Consider the following 25,615-nt stretch of genomic DNA (forward strand, 5'->3'; position numbering starts at 1 on the left):
ACATTTAAAAACAGGGATCATTAGTGGCTGCAGCCTCTCGTACTGAAGAGCGTCTGTTGGAAGACAAAAATCACTGCTTATTGGCAGAACTTGTGTCACCCTCCTGATGGTGAGATTAACATTTCATGAAATAGTTTAGCACCATCACGTCATTTTCAGTCAATAATCGAACCTCAACTGTGACTGAATTCGGAGTGTCAGTACAGTGATTGTGTGGAAATAACATAAATCTGTTCCTGAGCTCATGATGCCTTTAAATGTAGCCTCATTTACTGAGTTCAATACTATATTGACAATATGAAAGGGTTATTTATATGGGTGCAACCACAGTAAACACAATAAATGGAGGCATGATAAGCCCTCAAGAACACAAAGAAAATAACAGTAAATAATGTTTTTCATGGTAGCCCATTGCTAGCAAGATGCTAACTGTGCTAGATGAATTTACAGCTAAACCCAAACAGTTAGCATAGATCTACAAAGTATTGCAGCTTCACAGAACTCTTGTTCTAAATATTTCTCCCATTGTTTCATTATGAAATCCTATATGAGCTGTTTACAGGCGCAGCCGATAGGTCATATTAGTGATAAAGCTAAAAAACTCACAGTATAACTTACAAGGCAACTACAAATAAGAATGTACCTGATAGAAGTCATTTTTAGCTGAATACACATGCGAATACATGTGGATTGCTTAAAGACTAAATAATGAGAACATTTAATCAGAAAAAGTGTTAGTGTTTGTAAAATTCAGCTTTTTTCACATGTAATTGCTCCTATGAAAGGTAAAGTGTAGCCTAATCTACAACTTAAAAAAAAAACAAAATACATTTTACAGGTAAAATCAATATCTTAAAAGGTAATCCACGATAATTTGTAACTTCTGTAATTGCTTATTGCTTATTATTTTTGTAATCTACTTGGACAACTAGATAACTGTGAGGTTGGTTGCAACAAACTGTCACTCCCAACTAGGTACATGCTGACAGAATTAATTGTGACAGAATGTCCAAAGCAAAGGTGACAAAACTTTAAAATAAAGAGATGTCTTGTTATTGACTTAGTGTAAGTCAGTATTCCATATGGCTAAAATTTGGAAAGGCTTAGTATGTCAGGTTTCTTTTTAAAGCTTGTTTTTGCTGCTCCCAGGTGGCAATACATAAAATATTAGGGGAAAACAAGCAATCTTAAATTAATTCGTGGATAAATATTTAAATAAAAAGGAAAAAGATGCTGACAGAAAGCTACATCAGCATGCTGCAAGACTGACTTTTTAATGCAGCGGGTCTTCAAGGATTGAAATGGGCCCCGGACACACAAACAAACACACGCACACATACACAGTGCTCCCCATCTTTCCCCCAGTGGTGAAAGCTGGGAGGAGTGACTGGACTGAAGGCTGCAGAAACGCGGCTGAGGGAATCCCTGCACAGACCTGATGTCCACCAGAAAACCACCGATTTAACGCAGTCCGACACAGACAAACCCTCAAGTCACGGCGCCACTTATACGAGGAATAATAACCTAATCAATAATTAGAAATAAATACTCGGGAAAGATGATCGTTGTGTAGAGTGACTGCCTTTTTTTCTCTCTCTCTCTAAACAGCAAAGCCCTCAGCAGCAAATACTAAAGCACCGACACGCGGGTTGGAAACAAAGACGCGGGTTATGATGCCGATATTAAAAACTCAAACACGCACAAATTACCTGAGCAGTTGAAAATGATGAACAAGTGTTGGATGATGACCCTTCTTCTTCTTCCTCGGATGCTGCTGATGCTTCTTCTTCTTCTTCTCTTTTCAGCGCTCCGGTCCTCCTCAGCCTCCCAGCCAAGTCCCCCCCTCCCACCGACCCACCACCTCCACGCGCTCTCTCTCTTCTCTCTCTCTCTTTCCACAATGCATGCTGGGAACCTGAGGGATGTCCTGTGTTTATTACCGCAGTCGGTGCCTTAGAGATGGGATTTATGGCTCTTTGAAGGGAGCCGGATCTTGAGGAGCCGTTCCTTTCAAAGATTAACAATATCTTACAAAATTTCACAATATATAAGAATGGCAAACAATCAGAATTTGTACCTATATAAAATCTACTATACACGATTTATATACACGATAAAAATTATAGGAAAAATATAGATAAAAAAGGATAAACCTGAGCAGTCAGTGCAAATTCTAGTAAATGTTTTGGATAGAACTCACAGTATTTGTTTATATAGATGCTTCACATGAATGGAGCGTGTTGGACATCAGACTTCTATTATGTCACAAATGTTATTTATTTTATTTTCATTTGACTCAACTGTACTACTTCTTATTTACTTATTTATTATTTATTCTTATTCTTATTCTACTTTGATGTATGTAAAGGCTTGTTTTATTGAACAATGACATATGAACTGAGATATGCATAAATGTATTTAATCATGTAAAGAACTTTGTGTTGCCTATGGCATTAAAAGAGCTTGATTAATAAAGTTTGATTTGATTTGATTTGATGAAGGCAGTGTCAAAAATTTGTATATAAAAAGAATGGCTCACAAATGAACGGCTCACAGCTGTGAATCGGTTCCCATCGTTCATTTAAAAGAGTCGTTCAAAAGCATCGATTCGTTCATGAACGCCACATCTCTAGCCTGAATCTAATGAGCTTATAGGACAATTAAGTATCTAACAGAAGAGGAAAAAGAAATTAGGAGATATTAGTTCTTCCATGGTCTTTCTAGCCTTTTAGAGCACAAAAACCTACTGAGCAAAGTGCTGAGCCACCTCTCTCTTCTTTTCAGTAGGCTTTTTGTTATTTTAAAGTGGTCTTAGGCTTAAGTTTTCAAGGCTTTTTAATGGTTTTCATAGAGGGGTTAGCTCACTATGATTTATTAAAGCACAAAAAAAGGCAGCATCATTGTCAGAGTTAATTTATTTCTTTACTAATGACAGTTTAGAATAGCAAAGTTTGAGAGGAAAAAGGAAACAAAAATATTTGAACTATTTATATAAGAAGTGAACAAGGAAGTTAAATTCAAGTGCAAGTGAATGCAATCCAACAGATTTAAAACTATATGGTTCAAATAAATACAAAAAGTTGTTTGATTTGTTTCTTTTTTCCAAGTTTGGAAGTTTTCTTTCCTTTTAATTTACAATAAAAATTTCTGATTCTGACATTCTGAGCAGGTCTTCATCTTGTGTTGTGTATAAAAGAAACAACAATCCAAATGCAGTTTGTCTGATTTGAAAATGTTTTGAGTTGTCTGGGGAGAATTTTTGCAGACATTTTCATTGTTGTACTCTTGTCATTAATTGCGATAAAAAAAACTTTCAATGTTAAAGTTCTGCAATAAAATAACACTCAAAGCTGCTTCCTTTGAGACAAGGGTGGCAGACTTGCTTTCACAGGGACAATTATGTGCCAGTGGATTTTTAAAAGTAAAGACTGAAAGCAATGATTCCTCTAAAGACCCAGGTGGAGGCCAAAGCAAAGCTAAAAGGAAAGTGATGGTTATACTCGAAACTTAACACCACATAGATGTTATTGTTGCTCCATAGATGTTGAATGTGTTAATTAGCACATTTATTAATCAGTGTAACCTGTGGCTATAGCTTACCCCCCCCCCCTCCTCCAAAAAAGGCTCTGGACCAACATGAGATTTTTTTATTTCCATTGCCAAGAAACTGAAAAAACAACAGTGAAAAGTGAAATGGTTGTGAGATCTGTCATGCTGATATCAGCAGAGGTAAATATTTGGTGATGGTGCTCAGGAGGAGAAGTAGACCCACAACTAACACTGATGTAACACAGTGTAACATCATCGCTGGCCTGTTTTAATCCACAGCCATGACACCACTGAGCCTCATATGTCATGTTTAAAGTTTTCAGTCATAGCTTCAAAGTTCATCTGGCAGAATGTCTGCGTTACAGCAATTACATAATGAGCCTAATTACAACACTGCTTTCTCTAGTCAGTGCTGCAGATAAAGACTTTACATGCACAAAGCTGGATGAGGAAAACTTTTATGAAATTCATGTGAATGAATGTACAAATCCCAAGACTGTGTTTGAGCTAATTACTCATTAATGAGAAGAGCTGGTCCAGCCCTCTGGATAAAAACATCCCAGATGCTGCAAACATAGCAGATAATTAATTCTACCTCTCATATTGCACTGCATCAGAAACCCTCATCAGCATGAACATTATTACTTACAAACACATACATGAATAAACTTTCATATGTGTATAGTTTTGTTGATTATTAGCAGTATTAGGCCTTTGTTTTAACCCTTAAATGGTTGATCTATTGCCCTGTTTCCATGTTGTTTCGGTGAAACAGCCGTTACATTGGTCTGTGTGCAAGAAAAATGACAAGAATAGAGACAGAGGCAGCATCCCCAACATGTAATACAACTGTCATCCAGTTACAGCAACAGCTTCACAATGCAAAGTGGTGATATAGCCTCAGAGGGCCATAGTCTTTCTCACAGCAGTGGCATCACTGCAGTGAGGCAGGTTTCTCCAGATTACATTAAGACTATACTTGCTATTGTCCCATTTGCTTCCTGTCTTCCTCCCTGAGGGCAAGATATTTTTACTAATATAGAACAACAAAATAAATAGATGTGGTGGAAGAACTAATAGAATCTCTCTCTTTTTCTCTCTCTCTCTCTCTCTCTCTCTCTCTCTCTCTCTATATATATATATATATATATATGGTGGCAGAGGAAGGCCCCAGCAGGCCAAGACCAGCAGTTGCCAACCAACTAAATTTTTCAGACTATTGTAGCATTGTATATTTTTTTGTAAGTTGCTGTTAGTGGACATAACTATAGTCTCAGACCAGTTAATAGAGCAGTCAGATATTGATGAGAATTTTTGAATGCGAGTGATTGTTTGGGGCCCAGATGTTGATGAGATCTGGAGGAAAAGTAATACATCATCAGCATAAAGACTTATCTTATTTTCCATATTTTTAAAATGGATTTCTTTCATTTCTTTATTTTGTCTTATGGCAGCTGCTAAGGGTTCAATAAAAATAGCTAAAAGTGCTAAATTGAGCCAGCATGCGTTGTTGAGCATATATGAAAGTGGTATACACTTCAGATACATTTGGAAAAAAGTAAGCAACATGTCATCATGGAGTTCATGGAGTTCACCGTGGAGCACGGTTTGCAAGCCTCATCTATATAACACTGTGAGCTCTGGAGGCTCTGCATAAAACCATAATAGCAGTTCATCAACAGATGCTTCATTGATTTATTGAGGGAGTCCATACAGTGGATCTGCTGACCACAGCTGTTACCTGCCACATTAAAGACTGACTCACTTCCTCCCCAGTCCCTCCTGGGGTCATTTGCCACTTTGCTGTCCCTCCATCTGCTGGACCTAAGCCACAATGACTCAGCGGATATATAACCATCTCCAACACCAGGAGGCAGACATAAAAACAAAGGGATTCATATTTAATTCATAAGGTTAAGCAGTACAGATTTTCCAATATGCTGAGGCTTGTATGCTTGTGCCAGCTTGCCCTGGAAAATCTACTCAGTCCAAGACACAGCAGCCACCATGAGCACACATCAGACAGGAAGTGGCAGCTTAAGCTGGTTAATGTCATTGCATATTTACTGCCATCGGGTGGGCTGTTGCATCCTGCAGGGCACAGCTGCATTTCCCATAGGACAACTCCATCTTAATGGTTTGCACAGCCATAATGAAGCTGGGGATGCAGATAAATGGATGCAGTGGAAATGAGAGCCAAATCTATTTTCACTCAGGGAATTGTCCCTCAGCAATATGAGGTATGGTGGGAACTGTGTGCCTTTTTTATATGCATATGATAAAAGGAAATAAATTCTCTAGATGATAACATATAATAATTCTATCTACCCTAAAACAGACATCAGTACTGGAGCTTCTAAAAACATGTATTTTCCAAACTAGTGATTGTCAGTCAGGAACTTGTGGATTGTTAGTGAATGTCTCATCTCAGCACGCTATACTGTTGGACCCTCAGGTCTGTTAATGAAACAGGTCCTTCTGACTGATGGCTCCGTGTAGCTGGAGAACCTACGATTTTACATTCTTCTTATTTTTCATCACCGTTTCTTCTGTTCCATCATCACAACAACTTCTGCCAACTTCTTCTTTGGAAAGTCTCATCCTCTTTCAGAGGCATAGATGATTAACCCTTGCCTTTGCTGGAAGTCCGAGGTTGTCTACATGGTCTAAGTGCGACTTTTATGCCCAGACGCAGGCAATCTGAGGATACCCAGCCCTTTCCTTGCCGCTGGGTTTGACAGTTTAGCCCACAGAAGCCCCGAGATTTGTTGTAATGAATACAAACCCAAGCTCAAATAGTGAAACTTTATTTTGAACACACAAGATAGGGTCCATTAAAAACATGATCAACAGCAGATTTTGAAAAGTTTGTATCAAATCAGAACACAATATATGCGCACCAAACAAAATGGTACAATGAGCTCTGTACCATCAGAGGCTCGACTCATTATAAATCCCTGATTGTGCATGCGTTTCTCTTTAAGGCATATGTGCATATATTGAAGCTTTAAAGAACATATAAATTCATTAGCCATCTAAATGGCAGAACTTCTGGGCATTTATGGTCCAATTTCCCTTCTGTATAGGTCTAAAATCAAACTTTGAAGTCAATTATTTTTAGATCTGGTCTACTTAATCATCATGAAGCAAACATCAGCAAACTGTCCACACAAGGCCAACAAAAATTAAAATCCTGAACATATTTCTGTGTCCACATGGCTTTATAAACAAACTTGGTAAAAGTTGGCAGCAAATCTAAAACAAGGAACTAAAAGCAGTTAAGTCCACAGAAATGAGTTCAGCTCCAGAGTCGAGAGTTTAAATATTCGTACTAAACTTAGACACTGGGATAGAAGTTTAGTGGCCATTATATCTATTATTACCATTTGATAAAGCCACAGCGAGAGGTGTTTGTTGAGAGGTTGGGGGTCATCTGCAAGACTAACATCTTGTATTAGAGGAAGAACTGACATTGATCATTTCTTAACGTCTTCCTCTCATTTCACTAAGAGGCTTGACCTGACTGCTGGTTGCTTTTTCATTTCACTTCTGAGACGTACACAAAAAGACAGAACTGTATCGCAAAGAGCAAAAGAAAAAGAAAAAAAAACAAAACAAAAAAAAAACAACCCTCAAATAATGTGTACTTAAAAATTAGACAATTAATATGAACCTCGCTCTGAGGATACAAGCACGAAATAAGTTGTAGTAATTTGAACAATTATGCAACATCCAAAATTTTATTCAAAGCAAATCATCTATCAAACACATAAGAAAGCCTTATTTATGTTTGCTGATTTATGACTTTTTATTTGAATAACCATTAGTAATTTGTTGCCCTCTACTGACCAGTAGAGTGTGACAAAATGAGTATTTCTCCGTAGTTTATCACAAATCAACGCTGCATTTGGCGCACCGTTTGGCTTCTTCACGTTGTATTGTAATATCCGAAATGTGGTAACTAAAAAGAGCACAAACTACTATTTAGTTCACAAAACGGTGACGTAAAGTAGCATGTAATCGTCTGTTCGAGACCTGATGGCACTCCAGAGAGAGCTCAGGCATTTCTGAACACAGCAGCCGGTGTAATACACGTTTGTTAGCGCTGTTGTTGTTTTTTTGTTTCTTTTTTGTTTTTAAGATTTCGTAAGTACATTTCTCGTACTTCTTCCACAATGACATTACGGATGTCGTGGAAAATGGTAAGCCATGATTGGCTGGGTGCCAACATAATGTCTATGTGGCGTCTCAACCAAACTAGTTATTCATTATTCGTTGCCTAAGCTGACACACCGACCATCATGGTTACCCGATGAGTTACGAGACTTTTCCAAGCAGAGATGCTGCTTTAAAGACTCGATATTCCGTTGCACCCTTTCACACGTTATTGCATGTATTTAAAAAGCATGCCGACGTGGACTCAGAAGTGACAACAGCATTAGTATGTAGTGCGTCACATTTAGCTGTGCTTCTGCCCCTTTATGTACATATTGTATATCAACTCACATACATTCAAGGCCCAAAAGTTCAGTTGTGTGGGTGGGTAGGGGGATGATCTATCAGAAATATGTGATATATAAGACTATATGAGTCAACACCCCCAGAGTCACCTAATGCTTTTAGCATTAACTTCTATTGGAAATTTTTTAAAATGAAAACAGAGAAGACATCCTAAATAAGTATATGGTTATAGGTGGGAAAGTTGAGGTTAGGTAGACAGAAAGCAATAGAAACATGTTGTGAATCAAGTGACATTACTAAAGTATGTGTCTTGAAAATCTGTTTTGTTTTGTAATTCCTATAAACTGCACCCAAGATGGTTTAATCCCTCCTGATGGAGGAGTTACCACCCCTTATCACTGGCCAACACAATTACTTATTTTTCTACAAATCTGCTTTTATTAATGGTATCATTAATTTTTTGTGATATTTTTAAGTTTGTTCAGACATTAACACCACCAACCTTTATTCCTGCTTTGTTATTAAGATATGACGCAGGAATCAGATTTTTTTGGCTTTGGTGATGAGTAAGATTGGGTGGTTTGGGATGATAAGTAGTTTTGTTGCAAGCTTGTGGCTGTGCTGGGTTGGTATGATGATGTGTTGGATAGGTACGATGATGTGCTCGGTTGATGCGCTGATGTACTGGTTCGATATGATGATGTGTTGGATAGGTATGATGATGTGCTTGGTTGAAATGACGGTGTACTGGCTCGATACGATGATGTGCCGGATAGGTACGATGATGTGCTTGTTTGGTACAAAGATGAGCTGTGCTTGTAAGGTGTCACGCTTGGTTGGACTGAGGTTGTACTGCTTTGATGCACTGACGGAGCTGGTTTCGGTGCCGGCGCTGGTTTCAGTATTGGCTTAGGTGCCACTATTGTTGTCTGTGTTGGTGCTGATGCACCACTGACGATGTCAACAAGTGGGTGTGTGGTTCTGTACTGCAGCAGGTACTCAGGATAGATCTGGTGCTTCTCAAAAATAACAAATATGGAAGGGTTTATGTCATCGTTCACGCAGCTGTCATAGAAGTTTATGTCTCCTCCATCCTTGGAAGGAGGCCGGCGGTATTCAGAGTCCCCTTTGGTGTAGCTTCCAACCAGCACCCGTGAGATGAACATGGTGTTGACATCAGAGCCATCTGTGTAACTGTGGGAGTATTTGGCATCCCGGGCAAAGTAACTACCTGGAGTTGGAAACAGAAAGAGGTAATAGTAAGAGGACACTTTTATTCGGTATAATATTTAGGGGTTGGACTTTAACACGTTAATTACCATTAATTACAAAAGAAAGAATGCATTAAAAAATGAACAAATCTAGAGAGTTTTTCTGGTGTTACTGGGGTCTTTTGGAGACTGACGTGAAAGCACGTATAGTTTACAAAGCGTTGTGGGTGCTGCTGCAGGCCCCTCCCCCACCCAAAAGCTCCCTCATCCTGTAGTCAGTGGCAGATGTTCACCTCTACTAGTGAGGACAGAAAATGAAACGCACAAAGCTGACACTGGCTGATCCCGCCCTACTCACCGCTATATATTAATGCCTATGAATGAAGTGTGGACAAAAACATTTTAAAAGTTAAAAGTACTGTAACATGTTGTAGACTCATCAGTGAACAATAAAAGTACTGGCGCTTTACTGGCACTTTAACTTTAGGTCTGTTCAGTTTTTGTCTGGGATATTTTCTATTTCTTTTTCTACAGTTTTTAATTGAAATGCAGTTGAATGCATTTTTCAAGTCATTACTAAAGCTTGAGTTTACAATGTTAATGTCTGTGTCTTTTATTTGATACAGTTATCCACTAAAATCCATTTAAATTAAAAAATGTTTTTTGGGGAAAAATATTGTTATGCAATTAAAATGTGAATAATCAAGATTAATTCATTACAAAGCCCCTAATTAATAAGATTCATTTTTTTAAATCGTGTCCTACCCCTTAAAATATTGTTACCAACCAAAATCCTCCAGAACTGAAAAATGAAGCCATTTAAAAGCACACAATGCTGGTATTCTCTGAGAAGCCACTAGAGGCTGGCTTAGAGAGAAATCTGCACATAACATCACATTAAAATGAAAACAGAAATATATGAAGACTGCTACTAAAAACATTTCTGTTAATGCCAACAGTATAGGGGTTACACTGATACTAAATTCAGTTGTTTAAGTTACATAAAGGCTCTACAGATATGCTCCATTAAGTCAAGGGGTCACTTTAGGTCATGGAAAGTAGCACGACTCAGTGGAAACACAGTGTTTTCAACACAATTTCCATACAGTGGAAAGAAAATAAAGACATTCTCATTACCCTGCTCCTGTTCATCTTTAGTAATTCATGCATGCCAAACAGAAGTGTCTCCGCCCTACATCAATGCCTCAACCTCCAATACAGTCTCTGTACTTTTACACATGTAAGTAATCTGTGACACAGTTCCAGTTTGAAAAGCATGTCTAAAAAAAGCTTTATGGGTTTTCATTTAGATCCATCTCAATTCATTTCTGGATCTAAATGTCTAAGATGATGGCTAGAAGACAAACGCAAGGTTGCTACGGGTTAAGTCACCACAGTGGTAATGTCCATCTTTTACACATAGCCTATAGTGGTGTTTCCATCCAGCTGTTTATTATGTGCATTTTCAATTTGTTTAGAAAAACAGCTCGATGGAATAATTAAAATTACAAAAATATCTGGGGACATTTTACACTTAGAAGTGGTGGAGAACTCGACTGATCTTGGCACTTCAGTAAAATGTAAATAAAACAGCATTTTTGTCTTGAAAATCTGTTAAAATTTATTGAAAAAAAAAACAACTTTTTAAAACAGTTGTTGATTCATTTTCATAAAATAATCAATTCGTTGAATTATTATTTAGGATGTAAAAGAATGCAACTAGTTTCTCAGATAGAAAAGATATCCCATGATGCTTTTTGGTTTACTGTTTGAATCGGATTAATCACTGTGATTTTTAAGTTTAGTTTATGTACAACTTCATTCAACTCACTTGCCATTGACAAAGCATAAAGCACTGGTAACAAACATTTCTTTAGCTTACCTTTGCCAAAAGCCGTTCCATTAACCCCACAGATCCTCCAGTCGAAGTTGTTAAGGCAGATGGTGTCCACAAATTTAGACCTTGTGCCATGAAAAAGTTGCTTTTCCATCACATCGCACCCACCGTTGTTGTTCTTCATCACATTTTTCTGCCTTTAAGAGATCCATATCTCAAATTAATCTTATGTATTAGTCATGTTCAAAGAAAAAATTTAAAAGTCATTGCTTGACTAAAAGATATGAAAATGATGAGTTTGCATCTCAGAAAAACAAACTTATTTTCATAAGCCTTTAATGTGTTATCTTGATTTTTATATCTAACATTTTCCTGTGTTTGGTTTGGAAACTGAAATCACATTCATACCACTGAAAGACTTCCCAGAGAGCTTTGTTCTGAATCCTCTCAAGACTGATAATGTCAAAGCCTCTCATGGTTGTACGGAAGAGAGCTTCAATTGCCTTGAACTCATCTGAAGTCCGTTTCACTGAGACTTTCTGGAAAAGACAGAAACATGAAACATCAGTCACAATCATAAGTCACTTGGAGGGATCAGAAAAATTAAGATATTTTTTTGAGGTGATGTGAAAACTTTGTCACTCAGTCCACATCTAAACAGATGCATAAATGGATCCATATCAACTATGATATTCTAACTAAATATGAAATGCTAGCAGGCGACATCAGATGACCTCTAACCTGGACGAGGCGGTCAACCTAAAAACAACATACTGTAGAGTGGACATTTCTACTAAACTAGGCCTTTCCAAAGAGTGAAGGTTTGATCCTGAACACACTTTTGTACATTAAACATTAGAAACTATACCAGAGCGAAGTTCTGTGCTCAATTAAGTTTGTATTGAGACTCAACTTACACTGTTTAGTATTAATCTGTAAATAACTCTTAATCTATTTTATTCTAGCCTTTTGGTTTGTGGAACCATCTGGAATGCTAAGTATAAAAGAAGTGTCAGTTTAAGGACCAATGTGTGACCTTAGTGATGAATACGTTGCCTCCTCTGTACTGTAAAGACCTGCATTCAACCTACCATTTTTAAGTAAAATCATAGAAAAAGTTGTTTTTATTCAGTTAAATGACTTTTTGGATAAAAACAATATCTTGGAAAAATATCTATCTGGGTTTAGGAGGAACCATAGTACCGAGACGGCCCTTTTAAATATCGCTAATGACCTCAGGTGTAACTTCGACGCACGGAAACTTTCAGTTCTGGTTCTACTGGATCTAAGCGCCGCCTTTGATACAGTAGATCACCAGATTTTATTAGACAGACTCAGAAGTCTGATGGGCCTCTCAGGTACTGTTTTTAAATTGTTTTACTCCTATCTCACAGATTGATAGTTTTATGCAAGTATGGATACATGCTTCTCAAAGATCCATAAAATCCAAGGTGGCGTTCCCCAAGGATCAATTCTAGGCCCACTTCTTTGTACATGTTGCCACTTGGAGATGTCATCAGGAGACACGGCTTTGATTTTCACAGCTATGCTGATGATACGCAGCTTTACATTGCCGTGTCTCCTGATGACCTGGAGCCTATTAACACCCTTTTAAACTGAATTTTAGATATTAAGTCATGGATAGCAGATAACCTCTCACAGCGCAATCAGGACAAAACTGAAATTTAATTATCGGTCCTAAAGATAAGGGAGAGATCATTTTACCAAAATTACAAAACTTTAAATACTCTAAGTGTGTGAGAAATCTGGGTGTCCTTTTTGACCCTGAACTGGATTTTATTCCACACATTAGAAATGTCACAAAGACAGGATTTTACCATCTTAAAAACATCACCAGAGTTCGCCCTTTTCTCTCCCTTGCCAGCACTGAGGTGCTGATGCATGCTTTTATTTCTAGTAGATTATATCACTGTTCTACCCAAAAAGTATTTCTAACCTGCAATTCTTTCAGAACTCAGCAGCATGAGTTCTAACGAGGACCAGAGGGCGGAAACACATTGGCTCCCCATGTGTTTCAGGATTGATTTTAAGGTTATTTTAGTTGTTTATAAATGTTTTAATGGTTTTGGACCTTCTCATTTATCGGACCTGCTTTTAGATTATGAACCCTTACGGACCCTGTGATCCTCTGGTACTGGCCTCTTAGTTGTTCCCAGAGTCAGAACCAAGACTTATGGTGAGGCCTTGTTCTACCACTACAGGCCTCAACTGTAGAACAGCCTGCCAGAGAACCTCAGGTCTACAGAGACTGTTGATGTTTTTTAAAAATAGGCTCAAGGCCTTTCTTTTTAGTTTAGCTTATAGCTGAATTTTATTTAATTTTGTATAGATTTTTACTTATTTAATCATATTTTTTTCTATTATTTTAAATACCACCTAATAACCCATTTAGGCCCGACCCATGAAAAAATGGTAAGAAAATTAATATTTTTTAAATATGAGGTCTTTATTGGGTCCTTTAACAAAATGTAACAAAAAAAATGTACTTTTTTTGGTGGGGGGTATCTACCATTTATTACCATGTGATATATTAAAAATGTTATAATGTGGTTTTCTGCTTCTGAGTATCTATTAGGGGACAGAGGATGAGTATCAGATTGTGTTCAACAGGATTTTGAGCAAAGTTTATACCATAAATTGAAGCAAAATGTCTCAGAATCTGTATGTGACAAATATGTTATGTCGGGCTCTTATGGGTTAATGTGGCTTTCCATTTTATTGTTTTATTTTTACCCAAGTACACAGTTTTGATAAACTCCTTTATTTTATCATTTTCCTGAAATCTTTTATCTATATTTTTATTTAAACTTGTTTTTACTTTTTAACTCCAGTGTTTTCCTCCTGGGGATCCTCCACACCGGTAGCCATGGTGACTGCCCTTTTTTGGGTGGCTGGGGGACCTGCACTGCAGCCCTGTGGCTGTGGTGTGGACCCCGGCCTGCCCTGACCTGGGTGGTTCCTGTGGTGGCACCCTCTGTTGTCATGGGTGGGCTGGCTTCAGGTGTGACTGGATCCCCAAGATATCATTTCCTTACAGCAGCGTCAAGCCAGATGTTCTCATTTTATTATTATTTTTATGCTTACTTAAGTGACAGTAACTAAGGATGGAGTTCATGTTCGTACAGAACGGGGTATGGGTGGGTGGGGGGAGTGTACATACACTGTGTGTGAGTTGGTGTGCGCTTTTGTGTGAACTACTATGAAGTGTGTTTTAACTTTTTGTTATACTTTGGTGTGTGAAGGCTTTTAAATTTTTTTTTTATATGCAAAAGTTTTTATTATGTGAACTTTGTGTTGCTTTTGTGCATGAAAAGTGCTCTATAAATAAATTTGATTTGATACTGTTCTGTAAATGTGTAATCTCCACAGGTTGTCTGGTCGGAACGGATGAAAAATATAAAACCAGTCCAACACATTTCTCTTTATGTCATTTTTTTATTGCTGTGGAAGCAGAGCAGTATTTTCAGTGGGTGATTTTAGTCATTTATGCATACGTCATTTGTGCATGCTCGTAATTGCGTCAGTCGGTTAGAAAGCTAAGCAGTGAATTGAAATGTTCTTGGCAGTGCTGACATAGTCTCTGTTTGTCTGTGTACTGTCACTAAAGACGTGGATGGTGGAGTCAAGAGAAATAGGAGGCAACGTAGGTCCATGGCTGTAAAAAGTCAGCATTGCATAACCGCTTCCTGGGCAATTTTGCCCAGCCGATCGCACAAATCCAGGGTGTTCGCTGGTGTTTCTTCATGGAAAATCATTAAAAACGCATTCCCTGTTCGCATGCCTTCTTGACTTAACAATTTGAATAGGCAAATACTCTGTCTAGAATCGCTCTGATTTTCTCAGTAGAGACAGACCCACTGCATATTTCAATTGACAGCGTAGCTTTCTAACTGGCAGACACGTACGAGTCACATATGCATAAATTATTAAAAAGGCCTAATGAAGGAATATGAATGTGTAAATCTGTGGTTACAATCAAGGGAAAAATGTTATACAAAGGGCCAATTAAACACATGCCATAATGGATATAAACAAACAGAAACAACATAATAATACAATGTAAATAAAGGCTACAATCATCAACAAGCCTAAACCCTTTAGCACAAATGGGAAAGCAAATATATTGCAAATAAGCACTAATAATGGTAAAACACCAGATTACATACTCGAGAAAAACCCTGAACAAAGTCCAGTAATAAACAGGATGAACTCCATAAATATAATGGTGAGAACAGTGAGTGGTCTTGTCTTCATGTTAACAAGCAGATGTTTAGAAACACCTGATTGGCTAATTGTGCAAGTAGACTGAGTCAGTGTCTGTCCAGGTGTGTTCTGTGGATGTCATAAGGTTGTAGTGTGAGGTAGGGAGTTTAACTCGACTGATATCGACCTTTAATACACTAAGTGACCACTTTTCCTATATCCCCAAAAGAAAAGGATCCACAATTAAAGTGACACAAGGCAAAATAGAGCTTTAGGATTAAGAGGAGGAATTGGGACTGATATTTAAGATGCGGTGCACTTATAATACCGAGAATCCTGTTTGAGGAATCTGTGTCTTGTCCCAGTTGTCTGGCAGAACAGTGGAATTTAGTTGAGGCTTTCTGCAGGGAGAAAAGGGTTGGGAATAATTTTAAAATACTTGATTAGTTTTTTTTCCTCAAAAAAAAAAAAGAAGAAGAAGATATTGATTTAATAATTTATGAGAAAAAATAAATAAAAAGTAAGCCAAGGAGGTCAAGTCACCTCAATTTTTGTGGCTACACTATAAACTGGTAAATAAAGTGTGAAAATACTACAGGGGTCTTTAATATTTTGCTAATTTGAAGTATTTTAGAATTCTCACCTCACTTTTGCTTCTCTAACATCAGCAGCAGAGACAAAGCGAGGACGTCGACACACAACCCTTTTAGTCCCGTACTTCTTGTTTGTTTGGATCATGTCTGAGAGGAAAATAATGCAATTTAAAACAAAACAATTCTGCTTTTTTCACCATGGCTTTGAAGGCAGGCAACTTACCCTGGAAACTGAGTGAATACGACTGCAAGCCAGCGATGAACTCCACCACATCTTTGTCATTGTCCAGAAACATCTGCTCCAGCTTCGTGCTGTTGATGTCTGCCGGTTTGTGCCCACCGTTCTGCAACACAACACCAGTGTGTCTGTTTAATGGGTGGACAAACTATCTGGGACACTTTTAGAATAATAATAAAAAATACTAACTTTTTGATGTGGATTTCACAATTTTAAAAGAATTAAACAAAAAAATCTTGATTAATTTTTTTAATTAAATAACATTTAAGACTATTTAAAACTAGAGCAAACATTGTACATATGGAGTAATTCACCTAATCAGATTTTGGTGCAAGATTAGTTTTAATATTAAAATAAAAGTTGTTAGTTAATCTTTTGAGGCCATCAGAGAGCCTTACTATTAAACCAAACAGTTCAACATCAGCGTGCCAAATTCAGATAATTTGCCCACTATCGCATAACATCTCCTCAGAGATGCCTGGGTTCAGTGAACAGGCCGGAAGGCCACTTCACTGTATCCAGTATGAATGTAGAGCCATTCAAGATTTATTTTTTAATCTGTGTGCTGTATGTTTAGCAGCTGAGGTACGAATACAGCATAAAATAGATTAACATTAAACAGATCCGGATGTTCCAGTGTTAGCTAAACTCCTGTAGTTGTCAGTTCAACAAGAGTTAACTAGACATTAAGTGGGAGGTGTAGAGTGGGATGGAGCACTCCAGCAGCCTCACCTCCTTCTTATCATGAGTAGTATTTAAATACCATGGTCATTATTGGCAGCATTTAGGCTCATGGCAAGTCTCCAAAATGTCACTGAAACTGTGGCACAGCAGCCATTTTTAGCCCACATCAGCTCCACTTGCTTTCCTCACTGAGGCATCCTGTCACTATGAATATTCTTAGTGAAACTCTCAGCTGCCAGAGCCATTTTTTCCACTCCACTTTTTGTTAGCATGTATTGCTACAAGACTTCAAACTATGGTTGCATCAAAATGGTCAACAAATATTTGCCTTGGAGAACTACAATACCACCAGGGTGGAAATGGTGGGACAATCATGTATGTTTATGAGAGGCTTTCTATCCTTTTTGAGGCCTGAATATTAGAAGCTAATATTTCAGAGATGGACATTGTGGGTATTTTCAAATGCATCGGTACAACAGAAACATGTTAATTATCATAAAGACTGTGGTTACTAACGTCTGAAGCATACAGGTTCCACTTCCCAAACTCATCCTGCCAGTACCAAAGCCATTCAGTGGTGTGGATGAAGTCCGGCTTAACCAAAGAGTTTATAGTAGAGAGTCGTCGTACTTTATTCTGTCCCTGGGTCATCGTGTCAAAATGCACCGGAGGGCTGCTGCTACTAAACAAGATGATACGAGAAACTGTTAATTGAATTCATTAGGTTACGCCATAAAAGTGCTCCAACACCAGGATGTCAGTGAAGTACCTGTATGCGTTGTTAGGATCACAATAGTCTTTCTCAATCGTCTCATTTTTCGGCAAGTTGGTCCACTTATCGCCTTCCTGGACCATCCATCTGTACGGCATCTTATCATGAGCTTTAATACATCGCTCTGAAAACATAATATCAGTCAAAACTGAATTATCTTTATGACATCTGACGACTAGAAAGTAGATTCAATAAGAATTATAATTGCTCACCCTCGTGTTTACAATATCCTTTGATGAAGAACATGCAAATCTCTGTTTTATCTAGAAGCAAAGTAAAAGTACAACATGAAACAAGTTCTTTTACACAATCCCCCAGTTTTATCCTCTCCTAACAGATTTTACAGCTTACCTCTGACAGCAGCAGCGATGTCGCCGATGAATCTGGCTCCCCCGAGCTGGTGATTGTTGCCCCTGTTGCCGCCTCTCCCTCGAACACCTGCTGGGGTTCGACTCCGACTTCGTCTCCGTCGCTTGTCTCGATCACCGTCATTGCTCGCAACATCACTGGCGCAAACAGATACATCACTGCTGGAAGAGTACATGCGTTGATGGTCGTCCTGACTCAATCCATCGCTGGTATACAGATCTAAGCCATCAATGTCCATGCAGAGGTCTTCTGGCTGCTGGACAGGACCGCCCATGTTTCCTCCATTTCCTCTGTTGCCCCTGCTGCCTCTGTAGCCCCCGTTTCCACCTCTCCCTCTCCCTCTTCCTCTTCCTCTCCCTCTGTACCACTGTGTCTGTTGCGAATTCAGACCATATTCACCGTTTGCACTGTTGGCAGCAGCGGAGTGGCCGCCTCTTTGGCCTCTACCGCGCCCATTGCAAACTAACTTCAACGCTCTTTTATTTGCGCAAACAGACCTCAACGAGCGAATGAGGGTCTCAGGGACACCTTTATCATGCAGGTTTTTTAATATCTGGACAGCATAAAAATCATGGTTCTTCCAGCAGCTGCAGTCGTGGTTCAGGTAGTTCTCACAGATATGGAGCCTCTCGCAACCAACACCACTCTGACACCTTCCAAACTCTCCGTCACCATTGTTGTAATCATGACATACCTGGTAAAAGGGGAAAAGCATGAACATAATCTTAGGGAATTTAAAAGGTGATGCAAGGGGAGTATAAAAGCTGGTGTGAAATGCAAACTAAAACGTGAATATCTCCTCTGGATGATGCTGTGTTTGTTGTCAGACTTACAGAAGGCAGGAGTGTCACGTCGTTCTGCAGCAGCAGCGTGCACAGCTCCGTCCTGTCCAGATTCTCCAGTTCATGCTCCCTCAGCATCATTTGATTGTGATCAGTGTACAAATCATGGGAGAAGCTGCAGACTCTTCTGTTATCAAAAAGTGCACAGAGCTTAGTCATGACTGTGACCAAATGTGGTTTCTCAAAATAAAAATTAAAAAGTTAGGGATACTATTTTGCAAATGATATTTCTATAATTAGAATGGACACATTATTGAGAAATATGAGTTTTTTCCACATATAATGTTAGTGTTGCTGTACAATCTGAAAGGCAGATATTACAGAGAACAGAGGACAATGTACCTCTGTCATAAAGTTAGGGCGTGGTAGAAATAAGTTACATGCAACTGGGATGACATCATCAGATAATAAAACATAAGCAATTAGTTAATAGTTAAAATTTGTATAAAGAGATTTTCCTGTTCGTAACTAATTATTTTCAGTTTATAAAAGGTTTGAAGGAGTTTTACATTCAATTTATTCACACCAAATATAAATAGCATGACTTGAGGGTGAACTTTTCCATCACAGGAGCAAAGTATTACCGGTACTGGTATTATCTTAAATACAGGTCTTGCTGTGTCCCACTTGTCCCTCAGATTAATATGCAGCTTTCAATCTGAAATTGAATCTGATTATAATCTGTGTATCGTAATGAGTTACTTGGTGTTATTTATGGCAGATACATCCATTATTAAAGAAAACATAAGACTTTTAGCACAGCTTTGTCAATATCTTTCATGTGTACCTGTAAGTTTTTGGTGCATTTCTGGCAGACCTTTTTCATTCATGTAGCTGCCATAGTTTGGTGTTTCTAGAAGTAAACGTCATCTCTTTCATGAACTTAACCAAATGAGAAAAATTTGCATGAGCCAATTCATGTATTTAGTAGCGTTGGTCTGACTGTTAGCAACATAACTCAAAAAGGTGGGGATGGATTTTCATTCAATTTTCAGGAAATCTCAGAAATAGAATAAAGGACAATGTAATTATATTTTGGGGGTGATCCGGATCACCAATTGGAACCAGGAATTTTTTAAAGGATTCTTTACTATGGGGAGATAGAAGCTTTAATGGCAAAATTATTCCTAACTGAAAAATAATGCCCACAGTCTTAGGAAAAATAAAAATTACAATGGCCTGGCAGAGGTCCAATCTTTAATTGAAATCTATTTTCATATAGACATAAAAAAGAGAAGAATCTGTCAATAAGGGAAAAAATTGTTAGTTCATAATTCTGACAAATCTAAACGTGTTAACTTGTTATTTCAGGTTAAGTGTTGTAAATTAAGCATTTATTATATCTTTTAAAAGCTCATAAAAACAACCAGAAAAAAGTTTCAAATTCTGATTTCCATATAAATTTGGTCAATTTGAAGCAAATTTTCAGTCATATTTGTTAAAATGGGACAGCTAACACTGCGCATACATTTTAATGACATCACACACTCAGGCTAATCGTATCACGTGCGTGTGACGACAGTGACTCTGAATAAGGAAATAACTTCCTTAAAGTCAGGGTGTCTTTTATTGTTGTTCTTTATGACTGTCAGCTTTGTTATTCTGGAGATGCTGCAGGTTTTTTTCAGTTTCCTTATAGGTGTAGCTGCTGGGTGTCCGGTTTTTCCTCTTTTTCTCTTAGGTGTACTTTCTCCTTTCTATTGCCCCCACCAACCTGTCAGGTTGAGCATTATTCTTTCATTATTATTATTATTTCTCATTATTATTATTATTTCTCATTATTATTATTATTATTATTATTATTCTATATAAACTCATCAGGAAGTAACTTTGTGAAATCATAAGGCATTCACGGCTGTATCGCTCTTGTTTTTGTGTAAATAACTTACAAAGAAAACAAGTGTAATGGGTTAATGATTACAAAACGCATTAGAAAATAAGGTGTTTCTTCTCTGGCCTTTGGATGGGCTCCACCTAATGACTCCTAATGCCAACTAGGCCAAATTATGCTAACCGTGGCGGCTTGAGCATGACTAGGCCTACCTTGTAAGCTAATTTTCTGATCTAAAGACAATCAACCGAAGATGTTTCTAAAAGCTTCAAATTAATAATAACAGCTTCATTTTAATTTTAAATGCAACTGAATACGCAGCACCCCTTTAAATTCTTCCATTAGCGTGTGGAGGGGCATTATTTTCTAGTTAGCTTCTCTGAAACTTGGCAATTCACAAAACCTGGGTTTTCCCAACAGAGCCTGAATGCACCGAATCGAAGCTTAATCAAATTAAACTTTGACGTCAAATTATACTATGACAGTATCGCGCTTTACTTGATCATTTTACATAAAAATACAAAACGCTGATAGCTTTTATTTCCGAGATTAAACGACCTTCTCAAAACAATAAAAAAGCCATATAACTATCTCAGAACCCTAACCCTCAGGCCAACCACCACAATAAAATGTTTACCTCGGACAGGATCCTGTGTAGAGGAAGTTTTTACACAGGTGTAGCGCTCTGCATGTTCCCAAACAGCCTTTGATTCTGCACAGCTTCAGATTGGTCCTGGCCAAAACTTTCTGCTGTCCATTGGAGAAAAATATGGCAAACTTTCTCTGGTTACAGATGGCCTGGTTCGTGGAATCGCCAGGGAAAAGATTGAACTTTAAATCATCCGCATCAACTGCTCCTTGATTGGCGCAGATGAACTTAAATATTTCGGACTCCATCGGTTTTGGACCGTCTCTGCGCGCTCCTCCACCTCAAACAACAGCTGCTAACGCTGGGCTGCTCGGTTTAAAGGAGGAGGAAATGTTTGGTATCATTTCTGCAGAGAGGAAACCGAAACCTAACTTAATTTACCGGGATGATTCTGCAATAACTGCATTCTCCGCTTGGGGGCGACATCGCGTTGCATGACTTCAGGCTTTGATGATGTGAGCTGAGTTTCTTTACCTTAACTTGAAAGAGTTTTAGCTGACACTTGTGAAAGCAACGATGGACTCTACTCACCAGCAGCACTTTTCAGAAATATTCCTGATCACACTCTTAGATAAGCCTTAATCTTTTTAAAGCAGTGTTGAAGATCATGTCCCTTCACTACTTTCTTTTTTTTCTTGTTTACATATTTTCCCAGATTCTAATATGTGCAGTGCAGAAAATTATATCCTAAAATGATAGTTTTAATGAAATATTCCCAAGATATTTAACTATTTGCTTGACAAGCCTTTGAACTAACAGAAAGTGTCAACATGTAATATTTTTCTAAACTATCTAAATAAAAAAATATATGTGTAAATACAAAATAAAGTAAGGAAATTTGCGTTTGTCAATTTCTCCCCTGATTAGTCAATGTATAATTCGGAAAGACCATTCTTCTGTGGAACCAGCAATGCAGCTAAACATGTGGATAGTGTCCCTTTAAAAATGTGCCAAATTCCCCTGTAATATTCTCCTGTTGGAGCAGCATCCGAGTAAGACCTTGAATATGTCTTTAAAGAAGTCTATATATTTGCACATATTTCCCATTTTCCTGGCAGCATATGAGGGGTGGTCCAAGACTTTTGCACAGTCTTGTATCTTCCCTGAATGTCACTCATCTGCATTTTCTCATTTACTTGCAGCACATTTCTCCTCACCTTCAGTGCTTTCTGTCTCCCCACCCCCTCTCTCCCTGAAGACCATAAACATGTTGGTAGTGATTTTTTTTTTTCTACAATTCTACCATCTGTTGTCACCAGCAACTTTGAAGCTTGAGGGCTCATCCCTCTGAGCAAACATTTACGCCTGTTTTGTGCCATTAAACACACCATATTTGCAGACAAATCTAACCTAAAGCCTCAGGAGTGCTAAGTTTGGTATGAATATTTATAATAGCATTCTATAACATTCTATTCCAGAGGTACCTTGTTCCAGTATCTAAAAAATCTCAACCATCTGAATTAAATGACTACAGACTACTTCCTGGACGATGCTCTACCACTTCTCTTCACACTGTACACCTCAGACTTCCAGTACAACTCTGAGTCCTGTCATCTGCAGAAATACTCCGATGACTCTGCAGTTGTGTGTTTGAGTGATGGACAAGAACATCTTGAACATAAATAAAAGAGATGATTGTTGACTTTAGGAGGGACAGGAAAAAGCAACTTAGAGTTCAGTTTGACAACAGACTAGACTGGAAATGCAACACAGGTACATCTACAAGAAGGGATGTAGTGCAGACTACTTCAAGGAACGTGAGATCATTCAGTGCCTGCACCAAGATGTTGCTACTCTTCTATAAGTCTGCTGTGGAAAGTGCAGACAGCTTTGCAACCATCTGATTGGGCAGCAGCATCAGAGGCTTAAAGAGACTGAACAAACTGATCATGAAGGGTGGTTTTGTGCTGGGAATAACTGGAGCCGATTGTCCAGAGAAGAATGATGTACAAGCTGCTGAACATAAAGGACAATTCTTCCCATCCTCTACACAACAGAGTGAAGAAAAAACAGTATGTTCATTCAGAGGCTTCTTCAGGTACAGTAGCATAAATCTTGATGAGTCATTTACTCTGTGTCATGTGACTCACTGGTTCTGCATGCTAAATAGGTTTCGTTAACATGCTGTGGGACACAACTTCAGCGCATTATTACTACATTTAAGATTAGTTGATTATTAAATTAACATTATTAAATTTTCAGGTCCCTGACCTAAGGTTGGGAACCACTGATCTAGATGATAGGACAAGAGAAAAATGCCATTTAAGGGGTGCTTGAGATCTATATGGTAGTTTGAATAATATTTTGGAACATATTTTCCAACAACTATATTTTAATTTTTTTCTCAAGACAAGTGTGATTTACACAAGCAGCGCATGTATTAATGCTCTGTGCATGGATTACTTGAAATTTTACAGGTGGGACTGAAAATATCCTCCAATTTTGGAACGTACCCTCTGCAACATACAAGCTAATTGCTTTTCCACAAAAGAAAGGGACCTTTTTTTTTTTTGCTTTTGCTGTTTTTTTTTCTGTTTGTTTTTGTTAACAGTGTTATATGAACAATTTATATATCAAGTTTCATACCTCAAGTCCACAGTAGTCAGAGGACTCTTCAGTTGGTGAATCAAAGGTTTGATATGCGAGTATATGCCAAGAGGCATTCATAAGGGAGCCTTGAAAGGAGCTAATTTTTCAGTAATCTATCTAGAACAATTTACATTATAATGATTAAAGTTTTCAAGGTAGCTCATCCAAGACCCCCTCTGAATAGCTTTTAGCTTGACCTGCCAGTCAAGATTTATCTCTGATTATCCACACGGAGAGCTTTATGTCTGCTGCAGGCAAGACCTACTTAAAAAAGAATAAATAATTCCATGTAATCATTTTACAACCTTCCTCTAGGTAATCTATAAATTATTAGAGGATATGCTTATAAATTTGACATATCTATAAATCCAGGCTACTGTATATGTCTGTTTGAGACAATTTTAGTGCAACATCTGAGTCAAATAATTTCTTCTAGCGTGCTGGATTTATACTTCTGAGACTAAATCAGAGTGCCTACCTCAGGTGTAATATGTTTTTAGTATCTTTAAAATCACCCTGACAACAAACAGCCTGCTTTAACTCATGAAACACACTCCATTTGCCTTTATTAAGTAGATGTTACTACTGGGGGACATTTTAAAGGACAAAATGGGTGTAAATGTTGTGAGTTCATCCTCTGTTCTTTACTTTTGCTGTTGAGTTTTTGCACTGAGGATAATCTAATTAAAGCACGTGGATAAACCTATTGTGTAACCGCATTTGGCTTAAGCTTTGATTCAAACAAATAATTAAGCAGAAAATCGGTCTGTCTTTCTGTCTTTCTGTCTCTATGGTTGTGTGTCTGCAAAGCGATCTGCTGCGATTTCCTGCTTCGGGTTTCCCTTTAAAAGGGGGCAAGGCTCATTGCTGGGAATTCACGTCATTTCGCCGTTTTACACACGTCCAGATCAATGAGAGAGAGACAGAGAGGGAGGGAGAGAGAGGGAGGGAGAGAGAGAGAGAGAGGTGTCTCTCTCTTCCAGGAAGGGATTATTAACCAGCGCGCTGCCGACATGTGAAGGAAAACACACGCAGACAAAAGAAGTTTTCACACCGACGGCTGCGCTATGGACCCGGCCAGCACATAAAGGAAAAGGAAAGCAAGAAAAGAAAAAGAAAAGGAAGCGGGCTACATGAAAATAACTTCTCCCACAACAACAAGCCGAGCAGTCGGACTGCCGCTTCTGCTGCAGCTGTGCGGCTTTCTATAGGAGAGCAAAGGAGATAAAAGAGCGGAGCACAACGGAAAAGTGGAAGGAGAGGGAGCGAACTTGACGGGAGATAATGTCTGAATCCGCGACGAACAAGGTAACACCGTCGGCTTGTTTTCTCCTTCACACTCTTTACTTTGAGCGTTAGAGCTCGCGCGGATACACCGCGAGAGAAAAAGCTCCGCTGCTGCGGACACGGAGCCCAGGAGCGCAGCTGCTGTAGCGCCATTCAGTTGAGGCTCGCGCGTTTGTTTGTGCTCGTCATCTGTTGCTCGCGGCTCCACGCGTTCACTTCGCCTCCACTCTGCTGGTGGTGGCAACAAGAAGTCGTGACTATATGTTTGACTTACCGGCAGTAAAAGTGCTTGGGGCCGTGTGGGAAGGAAGGAGCGTGTTGGAACCTGAGCACGAGCACAGAGCGTCAGTTAGGAAAAAAAAAACAACAACAACCATATATCCACAACAATGGGGTTACATTGAACTGTGAGTCGTTGAACTCACTATATTGAGTAATTAGAGCTATTTTGAGTTATAACAAGCCGTTAATCTGAAATA

The 25,615-nt window shown here is 38.5% G+C and overlaps 3 protein-coding genes across 8 annotated transcripts in view; 1 reads left to right on the top strand and 2 right to left on the bottom strand.

Moving 5' to 3' along the window:
- The window catches only part of LOC121634788 (synapsin-3-like), a 132,489-nt gene extending 130,708 nt beyond the window's left edge, over nucleotides 1-1,781 (bottom strand). For all 3 annotated transcript variants that reach the window (XM_041977708.1, XM_041977707.1, XM_041977709.1), the window contains exon 1: nucleotides 1,710-1,781. The gene's annotated coding sequence lies outside the window, so the exon portion shown is untranslated. The remainder of the gene's footprint in view (nucleotides 1-1,709) is intronic.
- Nucleotides 1,782-8,336: 6,555 nt separating this feature from the next.
- Nucleotides 8,337-21,619, bottom strand: si:ch73-252i11.1 (uncharacterized protein LOC553517 homolog). Of its 3 annotated transcripts, XM_041977414.1 has the most exons (13): nucleotides 21,249-21,616; nucleotides 18,772-18,907; nucleotides 17,921-18,632; nucleotides 17,782-17,832; nucleotides 17,567-17,693; nucleotides 17,314-17,479; nucleotides 16,099-16,219; nucleotides 15,926-16,022; nucleotides 15,611-15,683; nucleotides 11,467-11,597; nucleotides 11,104-11,255; nucleotides 8,713-9,241; nucleotides 8,337-8,649 (listed from the first exon to the last, which is right to left on the bottom strand). In XM_041977414.1, exons 1-13 carry the CDS (start codon nucleotides 21,506-21,508, stop codon nucleotides 8,532-8,534), a joined length of 2,673 nt encoding a protein of 890 aa, XP_041833348.1. In that variant the 5' UTR covers nucleotides 21,509-21,616; the 3' UTR covers nucleotides 8,337-8,531. The 3 variants fall into 3 exon arrangements, with proteins under 3 accessions (XP_041833348.1, XP_041833347.1, XP_041833345.1); XM_041977413.1 differs by having other exon boundaries at nucleotides 8,337-9,241; nucleotides 17,314-17,476; nucleotides 21,249-21,619; XM_041977411.1 differs by having other exon boundaries at nucleotides 8,337-9,241; nucleotides 21,249-21,614.
- Nucleotides 21,620-24,787: 3,168 nt separating this feature from the next.
- The window catches only part of LOC121634514 (transcription factor ETV6-like), a 43,026-nt gene continuing 42,198 nt past the window's right edge, over nucleotides 24,788-25,615 (top strand). Inside the window, exon 1 of one of the 2 annotated variants that reach the window (XM_041977189.1) lies at nucleotides 24,788-25,157. In XM_041977189.1, coding sequence (XP_041833123.1) covers nucleotides 25,134-25,157 — 24 coding nt within the window. In that variant the 5' untranslated portion in view covers nucleotides 24,788-25,133. The remainder of the gene's footprint in view (nucleotides 25,158-25,615) is intronic. The other variant, XM_041977190.1, reaches the window with a different exon arrangement.

Source organism: Melanotaenia boesemani, chromosome 23, assembly GCF_017639745.1.
Source record: "Melanotaenia boesemani isolate fMelBoe1 chromosome 23, fMelBoe1.pri, whole genome shotgun sequence".
Taxonomy (NCBI): Eukaryota; Metazoa; Chordata; class Actinopteri; order Atheriniformes; family Melanotaeniidae; genus Melanotaenia; species Melanotaenia boesemani.